Source organism: Bombina bombina, chromosome 1, assembly GCF_027579735.1.
Source record: "Bombina bombina isolate aBomBom1 chromosome 1, aBomBom1.pri, whole genome shotgun sequence".
NCBI lineage: Eukaryota > Metazoa > Chordata > Amphibia > Anura > Bombinatoridae > Bombina > Bombina bombina.
Genome location: NC_069499.1, coordinates 606,561,445 through 606,580,226, shown reverse-complemented (window position 1 = coordinate 606,580,226; position 18,782 = coordinate 606,561,445). Strand labels below are relative to the sequence as shown.

General features: G+C 39.9%; 1 protein-coding gene across 4 annotated transcripts in view; it reads right to left on the bottom strand.

Annotated features, from left to right (window-relative positions):
- The window catches only part of LOC128645753 (diacylglycerol kinase delta), a 245,823-nt gene that overhangs the window by 54,414 nt on the left and 172,627 nt on the right, over positions 1 to 18,782 (bottom strand). For 3 of the 4 annotated variants that reach the window (XM_053698975.1, XM_053698977.1, XM_053698978.1), the window contains 10 exons: positions 12,092 to 12,200; positions 5,503 to 5,642; positions 4,485 to 4,566; positions 3,829 to 3,920; positions 3,459 to 3,558; positions 2,666 to 2,915; positions 2,393 to 2,497; positions 2,173 to 2,272; positions 1,335 to 1,442; positions 468 to 564 (listed from right to left, as the gene is read on the bottom strand). In XM_053698975.1, coding sequence (XP_053554950.1) covers positions 468 to 564; positions 1,335 to 1,442; positions 2,173 to 2,272; positions 2,393 to 2,497; positions 2,666 to 2,915; positions 3,459 to 3,558; positions 3,829 to 3,920; positions 4,485 to 4,566; positions 5,503 to 5,642; positions 12,092 to 12,200 — 1,183 coding nt within the window. The remainder of the gene's footprint in view (positions 1 to 467; positions 565 to 1,334; positions 1,443 to 2,172; positions 2,273 to 2,392; positions 2,498 to 2,665; positions 2,916 to 3,458; positions 3,559 to 3,828; positions 3,921 to 4,484; positions 4,567 to 5,502; positions 5,643 to 12,091; positions 12,201 to 18,782) is intronic. The other variant, XM_053698976.1, reaches the window with a different exon arrangement.

Sequence of the window (18,782 nt, the reverse complement as noted above, 5' to 3'; positions counted from 1 at the left end):
AGACATTCTAATGAAAAATTATTTGCTCTTATTAGTTAATGGAAAGAGGGTAGTCCAGGTGCAGGAAATCAAGTGAGTGATTAAAATTCACATGTTTATTGAAATTTGTAAAAAAAACTTACAATTCACAGGACATAAGGAGAGGAGTGTAGGTACAATGGAACACAGCCTATGTCATCTGATGCGTTTCACGCCGTTATGGCGCTTTCTCAAAGACAGTTAATGCTTGTACTTTTTGCATTTATCCCCCACAAATGGGTTAAACACTTAGAAAAAAGACCCCCTTGGGAGCTGGACGCATTGCAGCTCATGAGCAGGACACAGCTGACAAGCCAACCAGGAGCAACATTAACATGCAATTTTACATTAAAAAGTCCCTTTAATTGCAGTCCAGTTATCTGATGTTTAACCTGAAGGATTCCCTTTATGGTTTATGATGAATATTTAGGGTTCTAGACTTTACTAACCTCCAACTTGACTCTCTGTTCTAGGTTCTTATATGTTTTCTGAAGTAGTTCCTTAGTGCCCAACACACCATACCACATCATATTCCGTGTGCGACTGCTACACAAGGGGAAGGGTTATAAAGGGAGAGGTTAATTGAAGCATTAAATCTAATGAGATTTAATATAAAGCAATATCATCAATTACTGTGAGGAATTAAAAAGAACATCATATAGAATTGTAGGGAAGGGTTATTTACAACATGTTTACGGTGTAATCATAGAAAAGTGAAATTAAGAACTATAGGTAGCATCATGCTATTAAGGAGGGTCTAGCAGCAATAAGGGGGGGGGGTGTATATGATGCCACAGGAGTAGTTATAAAGATGGTTATATTGAAAAATAAAAGGCATTATATAGATCAGTTTATACTAAGCAACAAGTAGAATTAGAATTATGGTGACAGGTTATATATGTCCAATTAAAGTTAAAGGAAATATGAGCAATAGGAGGAATATATATATATATATATATATATATATATAGAAAACCAGTAGGAAAAATAAGCGCAAAACAGTCCACAGACACCTGCTCAGTAAAAGGTAAAAAAATCTTTAATCTTATAAATCCAAGTAAAAATCACATCGTAGCACCAAGAAAAATAGAGTTAAAAAGTTAACTCAGTGTGTACAGAGACACCAGTTTGCAAACATGTTTCGTGCCTCAGCACTTGATCACTGCAGGTTATATATATATAAATGGAGGAAATATTTGCATCAAAACGAAAAACTAGAGCACATATGGCACACAAATATCACCTAAAAGATATAACTTCATGGTAAAGTCTATAAGAATCTGGTTACATACTATACATAGGGTTCTATCAATTACCTGCATTTCTTGGGATGTTCCTCTCTTTTGTTATTAAACTCAAGGGAAATTTTGGCATCCAGTCCAATCCCAAAGTAATTATTCATAGTGCATCTCTCTGAAAATTGTCTGAAATGGGAGTGATATAAATGAAAGGCTATAGACATTTTGCCTTGATTTATATAAGACTCATATATGCTACATGTCTATCCAAAAGATCTTACTATCTAGTTTTACAGTGGGTAATAGTACATGATTTTTGCAGTATGCGGGTCATGCTATCTCTTGTTGAGTATATACAATGGGGAATGTAATGGCTGCAGTTACTGAAGAAAACAAGCAGGTATCATGAGTTTGTGCCTGGTCATATTGGTGAGCTCATGCTGTGACGAGTTAGCTGGTCACAATGGGTTGCTTTCTTAGTCATAGTGGTTGGTGCATGTGGAGGAAAGCAACTCATGATGAATATATACTCTGCATTGCAATGCCTGGTCATAAGGGAGGGTAAAAGCATTATATGATACTACATGATCCTGATAGTGGATTGGTAGTCCATTACACAATAGGATACATGGGCAGTGCCTCGTGATAATGGTGTGCAGTGCCTGGTTATTACAGTGGGTACATGTAGGGAAGAACAGTGCATGGTCACAAAAGTGTAAACATGAAATGAAGGCAGTACACAAACATGATTATAGGTAAATAAATTCAATTGCGTTGTTTGGTCATTGTGTTGTATATATGTAAATGCACCAAGGACATATATAGTTAAGTGTAGTTATCACAGTGGGGATGCACAGTAAATCATTTTGCTTGTGGCTGTCTGATGTGTGTCTCTGTGTACCAGTCACTCACTTACATAGAGTTAGTATCCTCCGTAAAGTGCAGGGGGCTAAACGCAAAGGGTCGATCGAGGATTATAGAGGAGGTGGTAGATGAGACAGTAGCTCGTCTGGAGGCTGAAAAAGAGATAGGTTCAGTCACATGGGGACGCACAATTGCCAGCAGTCCAATATAGGAGAAAAGTGACTGATGGGTTTAATAGATTCAACAAAGAATATAGATTCTTGTAGCCTTACCTAACCTCTCATCCTCCTTGTTAAATTCCTCTGAGCTTTCCTTCTGAATTGGAGATGTCACAGGGGTACTGAATGCTTGTGTGTGTTTGTTCTGCTCATCCACAGCTGGAGGATCAGGGTACAGAATGTTAGTCGCATATCCCAACAATGAACAAATAAAGGCATTTTGTGAATATTGTCAGAGAATGCAACACCTTAAAGGTTATTGGATCACTATTGGAAGTTGCATCCTCAGACAGACAGACAAACAAAGCAGCCAAGCTGTTCTCTTACCCTTCTCAGCTTGCTCTATGATCTGTTTCAGTGCTTTCTTCAAACTGTTTGCCCTTAGCATCAGCTGCTCCTTAGACTTAAAATTCTTGGCTATGTTCTCTCCAAGATCTCCCTTCTCATTTACTTCTTTGCTGTTCTCCTTCAGTGCAGAGTCAGGATGTAGACTCCATGGGGAAGGAGCCATTATCGCTTGAGACTCCTCATTCAAAGCTCTGACCAAAGAATCCAGCTTCTCATTGAGCATGGAACACTGTTAGTGAACCAAACAAGACAAGGATAGAACTTTTAGAAGTTATGTGGATCAATCCATGTTATGGAAAAAGGTCTAGGTATAGATACTAACTGGACAGGTTACTAGGGATGTGTGTAAATTACTTAGACATAAGATCTCTATGACTAATACTATAATATACTATTGGTACCAGACAAAGTAAACTTATGTAAGTAAGTTTGGTATTAGCACTTGTGTATAGTTACATGTGGCTCTGAATACAGAAGGTACGCCCTCTAGAAATGTAAAGAACTGTAAGTGATGCTGCCACTCTGGGAAAGAAAAGTAGCTGTTAGGCAGTGTAACTAATTACAGATGATAACACTAATATTATGTTTAATTTAATAGATAATAAACCCCTAATAAGCTTACAGCTAAGCTTAGATACCATCATTTGTCTCTTCTATTCTTTTCTCATATCCTCTCTATCCATAAAGCATAACAGAATTTATAACATGCTGCTGTCATCTAAGATAGTATCAGACAGCAGACCATACATCTTCATTACCAAGTCTTATTTACCTTTCTTGACATATTATCTGCTTCTTCTCTGTTTTCTGCTGCTCTCTGGTAAGCCTTACCAACTTCTGTGATGAAATCATTAACCGAAAGGCACAAGAACCTGAGTTTAATAGAAAAAAGAAAGATCTGCTGAGCTATTGCAATTAACTTTTCATAAAGTTTTCATGCACTTCCCAAATAACTGAAGAAAAAAGCATTAGTTTTTAAATATAGCAGCCATTTTCTTCAGGGACTTTCTTCTATTTGCAGTCCACCATGGTAAACCCCAGCATGCATACTATGTTGAAATAAAATATTTAAAGGACATAAAGTCCACCCTATCTAAGATTGAAATAAACCAGCAATTTGATAAATTCAAGAGGTAGCTTACTTGGCAGAAGAAATTACATCACAGTGCTTGTCTGACTCCAAGATCTTGGCAAGGTGCAAGGCCACGGAGTCCGCATACTGAGTGATCTGCACCTGCCAAAAACACAAGGCAAGCAACTCATGACAATGGCTCAGAAAAAAACAAGTTTCTAGTGAGCTTGGTAACTTTACATCTATACAGAAAATTGTTGGAATCATGGGGAGTGCCATGTGTATGTAGTCAGTTCCTACTGGTACTAAAGTGTAGTCATGGAAGTGATATATTAAAGGGACAGTCTACACCAGAATATTTATTGTTTTAAAAGATAGATAATCCCTTTATTACCCATTCCTTTGTTTTGCATAACCAACACAGTTATATTAATACACTTTTTAGCTCTGTGATTAACTTGAATCTAAGCCTCTGCAGACTGCCCCCTTATTTAAGTTCATTTGACAGACTTGCATTTGATTCAATCAGTGCTGGCTCCTAGAAAATTGTTTAAAAGGACATGCCCTATCTGAATACTGAAAGTTTGTTTTAGACTAGACTGTCCCTTTAAGACTAACATATTATTATATTGCTTGGTTGAGTAGGACCAAGTTTTCCTTCTTTTATTAATGCTTAAAAATAAAAGAAGATGAGAAACAAAATCATTATTAAGTAAATCCTCTCACCTGAAACTTGGATTCTCCATTCTCATCCTCTCTGATTGCAGGGGGAGAGTGTTTGGGAGACTCATAAGTTAGAATACTCCACCTGAGGAATACAGAGAGGTGATATACAGGGTGAGGTGATATACTGTATATGGGGTGACAGCTGAACTCTCGCACAGTCACATCAAGAGTAATATCCCAAACTAACAAAGCTATCAACAAGGCAAATTCTTGAATCTAAAGCCACCTCTGCACACGAGTATAGTCAGCACTTATGCAATAAACCTATGCTCTACTTCTGAGCATGAGTGCAACCACCTATTGGATAGGATTATGGGATTAGTTCAACCATTTCTTGGGTATTAAAGAATTGTAATCCCCTCTGACACTAGTTTAGCCAGCTCTGGATTGTCCCTTGATAATGTGGTTCTGCAGTAGGAGGAGTTCCTGACAATACACAATCCCCCTCAAGTGTGGTATTATTTTACTAACATCGTCACTTCCTGGAGGAGATTGTGCAGACACAAATTACTGTGACACGTGAGCACTGAGCACCTCTTCTTCTTTATATCAAGGGGTTCACATATGACAGACAGCACACACCTGATGCACGTGATGGAGGGCTACTGCAAACGCCACTCCGTAATGTAGTAACAACTGAAGTCCACAGCACCAATAATTTGAAGGAAAAAGGTTTTTCAAGCTTTATAGCATTTATTTATCCTTTACAGCTTCATACAGCATAGGCACCCAGCAGCAAATGCAACGTTTCGGGCGTTAACCCTTAGCATGAGTAAGGGTTAACGCCCGAAACGTTGCATTTGCTGCTGGGTGCCTATGCTGTATGAAGCTGTAAAGGATAAATAAATGCTATAAAGCTTGAAAAACCTTTTTCCTTCAAATTATTGTTGCTGTGGACTTCAGTTGTTACGTCTTTATATCAAGGTACAGGTTTGGTCATGTGTGCGGTGCGACTAGGAATCTGCACAATTAAAAAAGTTTAATCCTATCTTGAATGAAACCCTTCCTTGAATTATACCTGTCAAGCATTTTAGTTGTAGCTCTTTCCAATTTCTCCAGGATTTGAAGCAGTTGAGCATCATCATCACAGAGGCTACCCCAACCTAGGACACGTGCCAAATCATTCCCAGTACCTAGAGGAAGAACTCCAAGTTGGCACTACAATGGAAACATAAAATAGGTGAGGTTACATAAAGCAATATGATGGGTTTATAGCTGATTATCATAATGATTGATATGAGGTGTTATATATGGAGGAATACGAATATGGTGGCTTTATATGTATTTGTAGGTGTTGCTCAAAGTATACACGAGGATAAGAATATATGTAGGAGTTTTTTGGGAGAAATTATTCAGAGCAATGTAAAAGGTAATTCATTGTACAGGAATATATACTTGTAATAATAACTTCTTTAACATTTGGGTCTAATATGGATTTGTATGTACACAATTTACTTTCATGTAGGGAAGGTGACACAGTAAGAAAGACTCTCAAAGTTTGGATTATCTATAAGTTTTTCTATAAAATAAAATAATAGAATCTGGAAAAAACATAATTTATGCTTACCTGATAAATTTATTTCTCTTGTAGTGTATCCAGTCCACGGATCATCCATTACTTGTGGGATATTCTCCTTCCCAACAGGAAGTTGCAAGAGGATCACCCACAGCAGAGCTGCTATATAGCTCCTCCCCTCACTGCCATATCCAGTCATTCGACCGAAACAAGCAGAGAAAGGAGAAACCATAGGGTGCAGTGGTGACTGTAGTTTAATTAAAATTTAGACCTGCCTGAAAAGGACAGGGCGGGCCGTGGACTGGATACACTACAAGAGAAATAAATTTATCAGGTAAGCATAAATTATGTTTTCTCTTGTTAAGTGTATCCAGTCCACGGATCATCCATTACTTGTGGGATACCAATACCAAAGCTAAAGTACACGGATGATGGGAGGGACAAGGCAGGAACTTAAACGGAAGGAACCACTGCCTGTAGAACCTTTCTCCCAAAAACAGCCTCCAAAGAAGCAAAAGTATCAAATTTGTAAAATTTGGAAAAAGTATGAAGGGAAGACCAAGTTGCAGCCTTGCAAATCTGTTCAACAGAGGCCTCATTTTTAAAGGCCCAGGTGGAAGCCACAGCTCTAGTAGAATGAGCTGTAATCCTTTCAGGAGGCTGCTGTCCAGCAGTCTCATAGGCTAAACGGATTATACTCCGAAGCCAAAAAGAAAGAGAGGTTGCCGAGGCCTTCTGACTTCTCCTCTGTCCAGAGTAAACAACAAACAGGTTAGATGTTTGGCGAAAATCTTTAGTAGCCTGTAAGTAAAACTTCAAGGCACGGACTACGTCTAGATTATGCAAAAGACGTTCCTTCTTTGAAGAAGGATTAGGACATAATGATGGAACAACAATCTCTTGATTGATATTCTTGTTAGAAACCACCTTAGGTAAAAACCCAGGTTTTGTACGCAGAACAACTTTATCTGAATGAAAGATCAGATAAGGAGAATCACAATGTAAGGCAGATAACTCCGAGACTCTTCGAGCTGAGGAAATAGCCATCAGAAAAAGAACTTTCCATGAAAGAAGTTTGATATCAATAGAATGAAGAACTTTAAGAACCAAGTTTAAGCTCCATGGAGGAGCAACAGGTTTAAACACAGGCTTAATTCTAACTAAAGCCTGACAAAATGCCTGAACGTCTGGAACTTCTGCCAGACGCTTGTGTAAAAGAATAGACAGAGCAGAAATCTGTCCCTTTAAAGAACTAGCTGATAATCCTTTGTCCAAACCCTCTTGGAGAAAGGACAATATCCTAGGAATCCTAACCCTACTCCATGAGTAATTCTTGGATTCACACCAATGAAGATATTTACGCCATATCTTGTGGTAAATTTTCCTGGTGACAGGCTTTCGTGCCTGTATTAAGGTATCAATTACTGACTCGGAGAAGCCACGCTTTGATAGGATCAAGCGTTCAATCTCCATGCAGTCAGTCTCAGAGAAAGTAGATTCAGATGATTGAAAGGACCTTGTATTAGAAGGTCTTGTCTCAGAGGCAGAGTCCATGGTGGAAAGGATGACATGTCCACTAGGTCTGCATACCAGGTCCTGCGTGGCCACGCAGGCGCTATCAATATCACCGATGCTCTTTCCTGTTTGATTTTGGCAATCAGACAAGGGAGCAGAGGAAACGGTGGAAACACATAAGCCAGGTTGAAGAACCAAGGCGCTGCTAGAGCATCTATCAGTGCCGCTTCTGGGTCCCTGGACCTGGATCCGTAACAAGGAAGCTTGGCGTTCTGGCGAGACGCCATGAGATCCAATTCTGGTTTGCCCCAACGGAGAACCAATTGAGCAAACACCTCCGGATGGAGTTCCCATTCCCCCGGATGAAAAGTCTGACGACTTAGAAAATCCGCCTCCCAGTTCTCTACACCTGGGATATGGATCGCTGACAGGCGGCAAGAGTGAATCTCTGCCCAGCGAATTATCTTGGAGACTTCTGACATCGCTAGGGAACTCCTGGTTCCCCCTTGATGGTTGATGTAAGCCACAGTCGTGATGTTGTCCGACTGAAATATGATGAACCTCAGTGTTGCTAGCTGAGGCCAAGCCAGAAGAGCATTGAATATTGCTCTTAACTCCAGAATATTTATTGGGAGGAGTTTATCCTCCTGAGTCCTTGAACCCTGAGCCTTCAGGGAGTTCCAGACTGCACCCCAACCTAGAAGGCTGGCATCTGTTGTTACAATTGTCCAATCTGGTCTGCGAAAGGTCATACCCTTGGACAGATGGGCCCGAGATAACCACCAGAGAAGAGAATGTCTGGTTTCCTGATCCAGATTTAGTAGAGGGGACAAATCTGTGTAATCCCCATTCCACTGACTGAGCATGCATAATTGCAGCGGTCTGAGATGCAGGTGCGGGAATGGCACTATGTCCATCGCCGCTACCATTAAGCCGATTACTTCCATGCACTGAGCCACCGTGGGGCGCGGAATGGAGTGAAGAACACGGCAAGCATTTAGAAGTTTTGATAACCTGGACTCCGTCAGGTAAATTTTCATTTCTACAGAACCTATTAGAGTCCCTAGGAAGGAAACCCTCGTGAGAGGAGATAGAGAACTCTTTTCTTTGTTCACTTTCCACCCATGCGACCTCAGGAATGCCAAAACTATCTCTGTATGAGATTTGGCAATTTGAAAGCTTGACGCCTGTATCAGGATATCGTCCAGGTAAGGAGCTACCGCTATGCCTCGCGGTCTTAGGACCGCCAGAAGTGAGCCCAGAACCTTTGTACAAATTCTTGGGGCTGTAGCCAACCCGAATGGAAGAGCTACAAATTGGTAATGCCTGTCTAGAAAGGCAAACATCAGGAACTGATGATGATTCTTGTGAATCGGAATGTGAAGGTAGGCATCCTTTAAGTCCACTGTGGTCATGTACTGACCCTCTTGGATCATGTGTAAAATGGTTTCCATCTTGAATGACGGAACTCTGAGGAATTTGTTTAGGATCTTTAAATCCAAAATTGGTCTGAAGGTTCCCTCTTTTTTGGGAACCACAAACAGATTTGAATAAAACCCCTGTCCTTGTTCCGTCCGCTGAACTGGATGGATGACTCCAATTACAAGGAGATCTTGTACGCAGCTTAGGAATGCCTCTTTCTTTATCTGGTTTGCAGATAATCTTGAAAGGTGAAATCTCCCTTGTGGAGGAGAAGCTTTGAAGTCCTAAGATATCCCTGAGATATGATCTCCAACGCCCAGGGATCCTGAACATCTCTTGCCCACACCTGGGCGAAGAGAGAGAGTCTGCCCCATACTAGATCCGTTGTCGGATAGGGGGCCGCTCCTTCATGCTGTCTTAGAGGCAGCAGCAGGCTTTCTGGCCTGCTTGCCCTTGTTCCAGGACTGGTTAGGTTTCCAGGCCTGCTTGGATTGAGCAAACGTTCCCTCTTGTTTTGAAGCAGAGGAAGTTGATGCTGCACCTGCCTTGAAATTTCGAAAGGCACGAAAATTAGACTGTTTGGCCTTTGATTTGGCCCTGTCCTGAGGAAGGGTATGACCCTTACCTACAGTAATGTCAGCAATAATTTCTTTCAAACCAGGCCCGAATAAGGTCTGCCCCTTGAAAGGAATGTTGAGTAATTTAGACTTTGAAGTCACATCAGCTGACCAGGATTTGAGCCATAGCGCCCTACGCGCCTGGATGGCGAATCCGGAATTCTTAGCCGTTAGTTTAGTCAAATGAACAATGGCATCAGAAACAAATGAGATAGCTAGCTTAAGAGTTCTAAGCTTGTCAACAATTTCAGTCAATGGAGCTGTATGGATGGCCTCTTCCAGGGCCTCAAACCAGAATGCCGCCGCAGCAGTGACAGGCGCAATGCATGCAAGGGGCTGTAAAATAAAAACCTTGTTGAATAAACATTTTCTTAAGGTAACCCTCTAATTTTTTTATCCATTGGATCTGAAAAAGCACAACTGTCCTCAACCGGGATAGTGGTACGCTTTGCTAAAGTAGAAACTGCTCCCTCCACCTTAGGGACAGTCTGCCATAAGTCCCGTGTAGTGGCATCTATTGGAAACATTTTTCTAAATATAGGAGGTGGGGAAAAGGGCACACCGGGCCTATCCCACTCCTTACTAATAATTTCTGTAAGCCTTTTAGGTATTGGAAAAACATCAGTACTCACCGGCACTGCATAGTATTTATCCAGCCTACACAATTTCTCTGGCACTGCAATTGTGTCACAGTCATTCAGAGCAGCTAATACCTCCCCAAGCAATACACGGAGGTTCTCAAGCTTAAATTTAAAATTATAAATCTCTGAATCAGGTCTCCCCGATTCAGAGACGTCACCCACAGACTGAAGCTCTCCGTCCTCAGGTTCTGCATATTGTGACGCAGTATCAGACATGGCTCTTACAGCATCTACGCGCTCTGTATCTCGTCTAACCCCAGAGCTATCGCGCTTGCCTCTCAATTCAGGCAATCTGGATAATACCTCTGACAGGGTATTATTCATGATTGCAGCCATGTCCTGCAAAGCAATTGCTATGGGCGTCCCTGATGTACTTGGCGCCATATTAGCGTGCGTCCCTTGAGCGGGAGGCGAAGGGTCCGACACGTGGGGAGAGTTAGTCGGCATAACTTCCCCCTCGACAGACCCCTCTGGTGACAATTCTATTATAGATAAAGACTGATCTTTACTGTTTAAGGTGAAATCAATACATTTAGTACACATTCTCCTATGGGGCTCCACCATGGCTTTTAAACATAATGAACAAGTATCCTCTATTTCAGAGATGTTTGTACAGACTAGCAATGAGACTAGCAAGCTTGGAAAACACTTTAAAGCAAGTTAACAAGCAATATAAAAAATGTTACTGTGCCTTTAAGAGAAACAAATTTTGACAAAATTTGAAATAACAGTGAAAAAAGGCAGTTACACTAACAAATTTTTTACAGTGTATGTAACAAGTCAGCAGAGCATTGCACCCACTTGCAAATGGATGATTAACCCCTTAATAACAAAAACAGAATAATAAATGACAAAAACGTTTTTTAAACACAGTCACAACAACTGCCACAGTCTACTGTGATTGTTACCCTCCTCAAACACGACTTTGAAGCCTTTTGAGCCCTTCAGAGATGTCCTGGATCATGCAGGAAGAAGCTGAATGTCTCTGTCAGTATTTTTAGCTGCACAGAAAAGCACTAAAATAGGCCCTTCCCACTCATATTGCAACAGTGGAAAGCCTCAGGAACTGTTTCTAAGCAAAAATCAAACCAGCCATGTGGAAAAAAACTAGGCCCCAACAAGTTTTGTCACCAAACATATATAAAAACGATTAAACATGCCAGCAAACGTTTTATATTACACTTTTATAAGAGTATGTATCTCTATTAATAAGCCTGATACCAGTCGCTATCACTGCATTTAAGGCTTTACTTACATTAATCCGGTATCAGCAGCATTTTCTAGCAAATTCCATCCCTAGAAAAATATTAACTGCACATACCTTATTGCAGGAAAACCTGCACGCCATTCCCTCTCTGAAGTTACCTCACTCCTCAGAATATGTGAGAACAGCAATGGATCTTAGTTACTTCTGCTAAGATCATAGAAATCACAGGCAGATTCTTCTTCTAATGCTGCCTGAGATGAAACAGTACACTCCGGTACCATTTAAAAATAACAAACTTTTGATTGAAGTTAAAAAACTAACTATAATACACCACTCTCCTCTTACTACGTCCATCTTTGTTGAGAGTTGCAAGAGAATGACTGGATATGGCAGTGAGGGGAGGAGCTATATAGCAGCTCTGCTGTGGGTGATCCTCTTGCAACTTCCTGTTGGGAAGGAGAATATCCCACAAGTAATGGATGATCCGTGGACTGGATACACTTAACAAGAGAAAATATATTTTTATCAACACAAATTTATATGGAGTTATAGAAAGAGATTCTCTGAGTAGTAAGGGAGTAGGTTACCCGAAGATTTAGGAGAACTTGTAGGAAAGTTATAGGTAAATGTAAGAGAAGAAAAAGATGTGTCATAAGTATCTTATGACATGTGACAGTATGTACATATACCTGTTTGTGAAGTCCCAGCTTGTCAATCTCAGACAGGACCCACCCCACACTGCCATCTCCACCACAGGCTAGAATACGGAATGTAGAGAATTTCTGGAATAGGCGAAGCCTGTAAAGAAAAAAATATATATAAGTGCAAAAGAAAAAAACTACTGTAGATGCATTTCAGCAAACGTAATACTAACAATGACCACCAGAGGGAGCCTTTAACCTAGGCCTCTTGAAGATTTTCCCAAAAATGATTGGTGGAAAGAGTAGCACAAAAGAAGTAATAAGTTGGGAACAACTCAAGTCAGGGGCATAACTAGATCTCACTGGGCCTATGGGCAAAGATTTTGGTGGGGCCCCCATTTCAACAGTGCAATTTCAGGTTGTTTGCAATTATCAGAAACTGAGCTGGTATCTACACGTGAGCAAGTGAAGCTGTTTCTGTGTGTCTGTTCTGTCACCTTGGTTAGTCTGTGCCAAAAAATATGCACGGTACAAATATGTTGCAATTATTTTTGTATACATAAACTGCAAGTCCAGCAACAGTCAAGGTGAAATGAGACAATATTTCAAGCCCAGAGGGCACGATTAAGGGCCACTGGACTTGAAACAATGTCTCATTTCACATTTAAGCTTATGATAAAATAAAGGATAACATTTTATTCCTGTGGGTGGACTTGCTGTTTATATAGTTGTATAAGACGGATTGGCCTACCCTGTCGGTGCTTGCAGGTATGGGGGTGCTGATTGATCACTTTATTTTTGGATTCAGATTCTTCTGTATAGCAACACTGTGGCAGTATTTGTAGAGGTAAATACAAACATCTTTCATACACTAAGAGCCTTTTTTTTCAGGGGCCAGTCAGGAAGCAGGTGTATCTTGGGACCCTCTGGGTCTCCTGTAGCAATACCACTTCTGATTGTAGGGCCAGATGGGCCCCCTAAAGGTGTGGGCCAAGTTTTAATTGAGACCTCTAAGACCTCTGTAATTATATGCTTCAAGTAATTTCAACCATACACATTTAAGTTTGAAACTGAGAACCTGAATTTAAAGGGACATGAAACCCAAATTATTTATAATTAATTATTTAGAAAGAGCATGCAATTTTAAACAACTGTCAAATTTACTTCTATTATCTAATTTGCTTAATTCTCTTGATATCCTTTGTTGAAAATCATGTTTAAATAGGTTCAGTAGCTGCTGATTGGTGGCTGCACAAAGATGCCTTGTGTGATTCGCTCACCCATGTGCATGGCTATTTCTTCAACAAAGGATATCTAAATAATAAAGCAAATTAGACAATAATTTGGATTTCATGTCCCTTTAACAGCTAAAGTACTACTAATTTTGAGGAGGAATGGTTATAAACTGCTTTTACAGCATTCAGAAGAAATATTGTGCCCGACACAATATCTTCTCTGGTTACTTCACTGAAATGTCACCTGGTACACAATTTTCCAGGTGATTCAAATGAAGAAGAATGACCTAGCTCACCAAAAATTAGCTCTCAGCCTTAACGTGAGGGTCAATTTTGACAAATTAGTGTCCGGTTTTTAATAATCCTATTAAAAACAAGGGCACTTTAATTCATAAAAATTGACATTTCAAGCGTTTTCTTAAAAAACTTACCTTTTAATCCTAAAAGCTGCTCCATCGATTCCCCCAGCCGTCGGAAGCCTCTGCTTACATCAGAAATGACGAATCCGGCTTCCTCCAATCAAGGCGTTCCCCCGGGGGGGATCATGGCCTGAGGAAACACCATGATTGGATGAAGCCGAAGTCGTCATTTTGGAACCGCGAAGAGGACTTGCGATGGGCGGAGGAAATGCTGCAGCGGCTCTCAGGATTAAAAGGTAATTTTTTGGAGAAAACGCTTGAAATGTCAATTTTGATGAATTAAAGTACCCTTGTTTTTAGTGCAGTGAACAAGTGTGCTGAGGACACACGAAACATGTCTGCTGTGCTGCACTGTTACCCCTTTTGTCAGTGTATGCTGTTTTGAGCTACGGCTCTACTTGTTTTTAGTGTTACACAATAAAGCCTTTTTACTTTTACAAACTTTGTTTTTGCTGTCCCCTTTTTCACTGGACTAAGTAGGTTTGTAGCCCTGTAGCCGTTCTCTCACGTTGCACTTTGTATTCTCATCACGCCTGGACAGAGGCGTGTCGGCTGGGCTCCCTACTTCCGGATCTCTCACACAGTCTGCACGGAGGAGCGGAACGGACGTGACACACTGTTATCTCTCAGACACGCTGAAGTGACGCTGCTCAGTGAAAGGACCCCGGACCCTCGCAGGAACGGTAAGCGCCACACTAGTGGAATTTACCCTTGTTTTTAATAGGATTATTAAAAACCGGGCACTAATTTGTCAAAATTGACCTTCACTTTAGTGGAAACATAAAAAAAAAAATCTGTGTTGAATCTAAAAGAGTATATTTTAAATGTAATATTTCTTTCTTTTTGTAAAATAAATGGCACCAGATTACAAACAAATAAATAAATATCATTGGCTTCCCATTACAAAACAAAATTTATGCTTACCTGATAAAGTATTTTCTTTCCAATGGCAGGGAGAGCCCACAAATTCATTCATTACTGTTGGGAATTCAACACCTGGCCACCAGGAGGAGGCAGACACTCGAGCCACAATTTATAAGTATCCCTCCCACTTCCCCTACCCCCCCCAGTCATTCAGCTGAGGAAATAAGGAAAAGTAGGAGAAACACAAGGGGTACAGAGGTGCCTGAAGATAAAGAAAAACGCTGCCTTAAAATAACAGGGGGGGGGGGGGTTCGTGGACTCTCCCTGCCAGGAAAGAAAATAATTTATCAGGTAAGCATACATTTTGTTTCTTTCATGTAAGTGGAAAGAGTCCATGAGCTAGTGATGTATGGGATATACATTCCTACCAGGAGGGGGCAAAGTTTCCCAAACCTCAAAATGATTATAAATACACCTCCCACCTCACTCATACCTCAGTTTTACAATATTTGCCTCCGTTGGAGTATAGTGAAGCAAGCTGTGCTTGATTTTCTTATGTGAAAGGCGCTTCTAAGCATTTTGAAGCCCAATTCCTCTCAAAGTACAGTGTTTGTCTGAGGGATGTGAGGGAGTATTGCCTGATGATGCCATGTTTTCACCTATGGGAAATCTATTCTAAGGCTCTCTGTAAATTCGGTCGTGGGGATTCATCTGCCACCTCCCTTTACAGATTGACATTATACTCCTCTACCATTACCTCTGCTGATATTTTTCAGTACTGGTTTGACTGTCTGCTATATGTGGATGGGTCTCTTCAGGTAAGTATATCTTTTTTTTAAGACACTCTCAGCTATGTTTGGCACTTTATATTTTAAAGTTTTAATATATATTGCAAATATTTGCCATGAGTCAGGTCTATGTTTATTTCCCTTTGCAGTCTAACAGTTTCAGCATAGAAATTATGTTTTTGGGAGAAATTTAGTAATTTTTTTCTTAACTGGAGTCCCAGCTAGTTGTAACTTCTGACTTGTTTTTTCAAATTTCAAATGCTTCTATTTATTGCGTCATTCTTGGCGCGAATATTTTTGTAATTTCTTGCGTCTTTGTTGACTCTAATTTTTTTGCCGCAAAGTCGCGCCTGTTATGACGCGAGTCGTTTCATTTCTTGTTAACTTTGGCACCAAAAGTTTTTTTGTCTGCATTTGCGTCATCTCTGTTTGCGTCATTGTTGGCGCCAAAAATGTATTATATTAAGTCTCTCCCTCTTTTGCTCTCTGCTCACATTTGTTTACAGAGGGCTATGATGTTTGTTTTTGTTTTTCATATAAGTATTTTTTCATAAGCATTTTTCCCATTCCTGAAACTGCTAATTTGAGGAAATATTTTGTTTAAAAGTTATTTTTTTCTTTTTTTGTTACATCTTGCACAATGTCTCAAACTAATCCTGCCTCTGATGTTACTGTAGGAACGAAGTTGCCTGAAAACAAATCTACCAAAGCTAAGTGTGTATGTTGTAAATTAGCTGATCTTACTTCTTCAGCTCAAATATGTGGCACTTGTTATGATACATGCTGATAATGTTTCTATAACTACAAATATATTTACTGTTAAACCTTCACAGTCTAATGCACATGATATTCCTGTAGATATAAAAGATTATATTGCTGCAGCCATAGAGAAGGCTATATATGACTGCTATTCCGGCTTCAAATAAACGTAATAGGTCTCTCCTAACTTTTCATGAATCTGATGAAGTTTGTATTGATCAACAGCATACTGAAGTATTTTCTGCTGATGAGAATTTCTCTGGCTCAGAGGATCCTACTTCAGACATTGAAATTGATAAATCAACCTTTCTTTTCAAGATTGAATATATTCATTCTTTGTTAAAGGAAGTATTGTTTACTTTAGGTATTGAGGGAACTTGTCCTCTTGATAACAAGAATAGCAAATGTTTGAATTCTGTTTTTAATACTTCTGAGGTTACTCCTGAAGATTTTCCTATTCCAGATGCTATCTCTAATATGATTACTAAGGAATGATCTAAGCCTAGTTCTTCTAGGTTTAAAAAATGGTATCCTTTACCTGTGTCCAATTTAGAGCTTTGGGAGAAAGTCCCTAAGGTTGATGGCGCTATTTCTACTCTTGCAAAACGTACTACTATTCCTATGGAAGATAATACTTCTTTTAAGGATCCCTTAGATAGGAAAATTGAATCTTATCTTAGGAAGGCATATTTACATACTGGCTATATTCTTAGACCTGCTATTTCTATGGCTGATGTTGCTGCTGCTTCAACTTTTTGGTTGAACAGTCTAGCACAGCAGTTATCAGATCCCAAATTGTCTAGCATTGTTCTTTTACTTCAAAATGCTAATCATTTCATTTGTGATGCTATATTCGATATTATTAAGATTGATATCAAATCTATGTTGTTAGCTATTCTATCTAGAAAAGCTTTAAGGCTTAAATCATGGAATGCTGATATGGTGTCTAAAGCTAGATTACTATATCTATCTTTTCAGGGTAATAATTTATTTGGTTCTCAATTGGATTCTATTATCTCCACTATCACTGGGGGTAAGGAAGTTTTTCTGCCCCAAGATTTCTAAGGGTAAATTCAAAGCTCCCAATCGTTTTCGTTCCTTTCGTCAAATTAAAGAACAAAAAAACACTGCTTCCCCTAAGGCCTCTGGTTCCTATTGGAGACCATCTATGAATTGGAATAAATCCAAGCCTTATAAGAAACCAAATACAGGCCCTAAGACTGCATGAAGGTGCAGCCCTAAAACCAGTTCAACTGGTGGCGGGGGGGGGGGGGGGGGCGGCAGATTGAAATTATTTCAAGACATTTGGGCAGATTCTGTCCAATATCAATGGATTCAGGATATTGTTTCTCAGGGGTATCAAATAGGTTTCAGAATAAGATTTCTCATGGGAAGATTCTTTCTTTCCCATGTTCCAGCAAACCCTGTGAAGTCTCAGGCTTTTCTGAAGTGTGTTTCAGATATAGAGCTTTCAGGGGTGTTTGTTCCAGTTCCTCAACAGGAACAGGGTTTGGGTTTTTATTCAAATCTGTTCATTGTCCCAAAGAAGGAAGATTCATTCAGACCAATTCTGGATCGGAAAACTCTAAATCGTTTTGTAAGAGTCCCAACTTTCAAGATGGTGACTATAAGGACTATTCTGCCTTTTGTTCAGCAAGGTCATTTCATGTCCACAATAGACTTTCAGGACGCTTATCTTCACATTCCAATTCATCCAAACCACTATCGTTTCCTGAGATTTTCCTTTCTGGACAAGCATTACCAATTTGTCACTCTTCCGTTTGGCCTAGCAACAGCTCCAAGAATCTTTTCAAAGGTTCTTGGTGCCCTTCTATCTGTAATAGAAAAGGTTTTGGAAAACAGCACACTGCTTTTCAGGCTTGTGGGGCACGGAATGTAGGACCTGCCAAGTCCCAAGATACAGTCCAAACAACAAAAGGTATTCCAGCCTACAGAAAATTTAAAAAAAACCTTTATTTTTCTTACATAGGGTCCTCAGAAGAAAACATACAACGTTTCAAGCCTGCTATAGGCTCTTAATCATGTATACTTGATTAAGAGCCTATAGCAGGCTTGAAACGTTGCATGTTTTCTTCTGAGGACTCTATGTAAGAAAAATAAAGGATCTTTTTAAATTTTCTGGAGGCTGGAATACCTTTTGTTGTTTGGCCCTTCTATCTGTAATCAGAGATCAGGGTATTGCGGTGTTTCCTCATTTGGACGATATCTTGGTACTAGCTCAATTTTTTCATTTAGCAGAATCTCACATGAAACAGCTTGTGTGGGTTCTTCAAAGACATGGTTGGAGGATCAATTTACAAAAGAGTTTCTTGATTCCTCAGACAAAGGTCACCTTTTGTAACATATCTCAGCCTAATGTCACTATCCCTTTAAGAAATCCTTCTCTGACTGCTGCATTTGGGCAGTATTCACATTCAGCTTGCCTGCCTGCCTGATTAATCATTCATGCACCTGATTACCTCAGCCTCTTTTTAAGCCTTCTCAGGTCTAATGTGCCTTGCATTAACATTGAAGTTGTGATCCTGAACAACAGAGGTCTGTGACTGTTTCCTGCATGAACTTAGCAACTATTCCAAGATACAGCATTTTCTAATTACCTATGCAAAATATCATCAAACCGCAAGTATCAAAAATATCTCCATTCTGTTTCCTG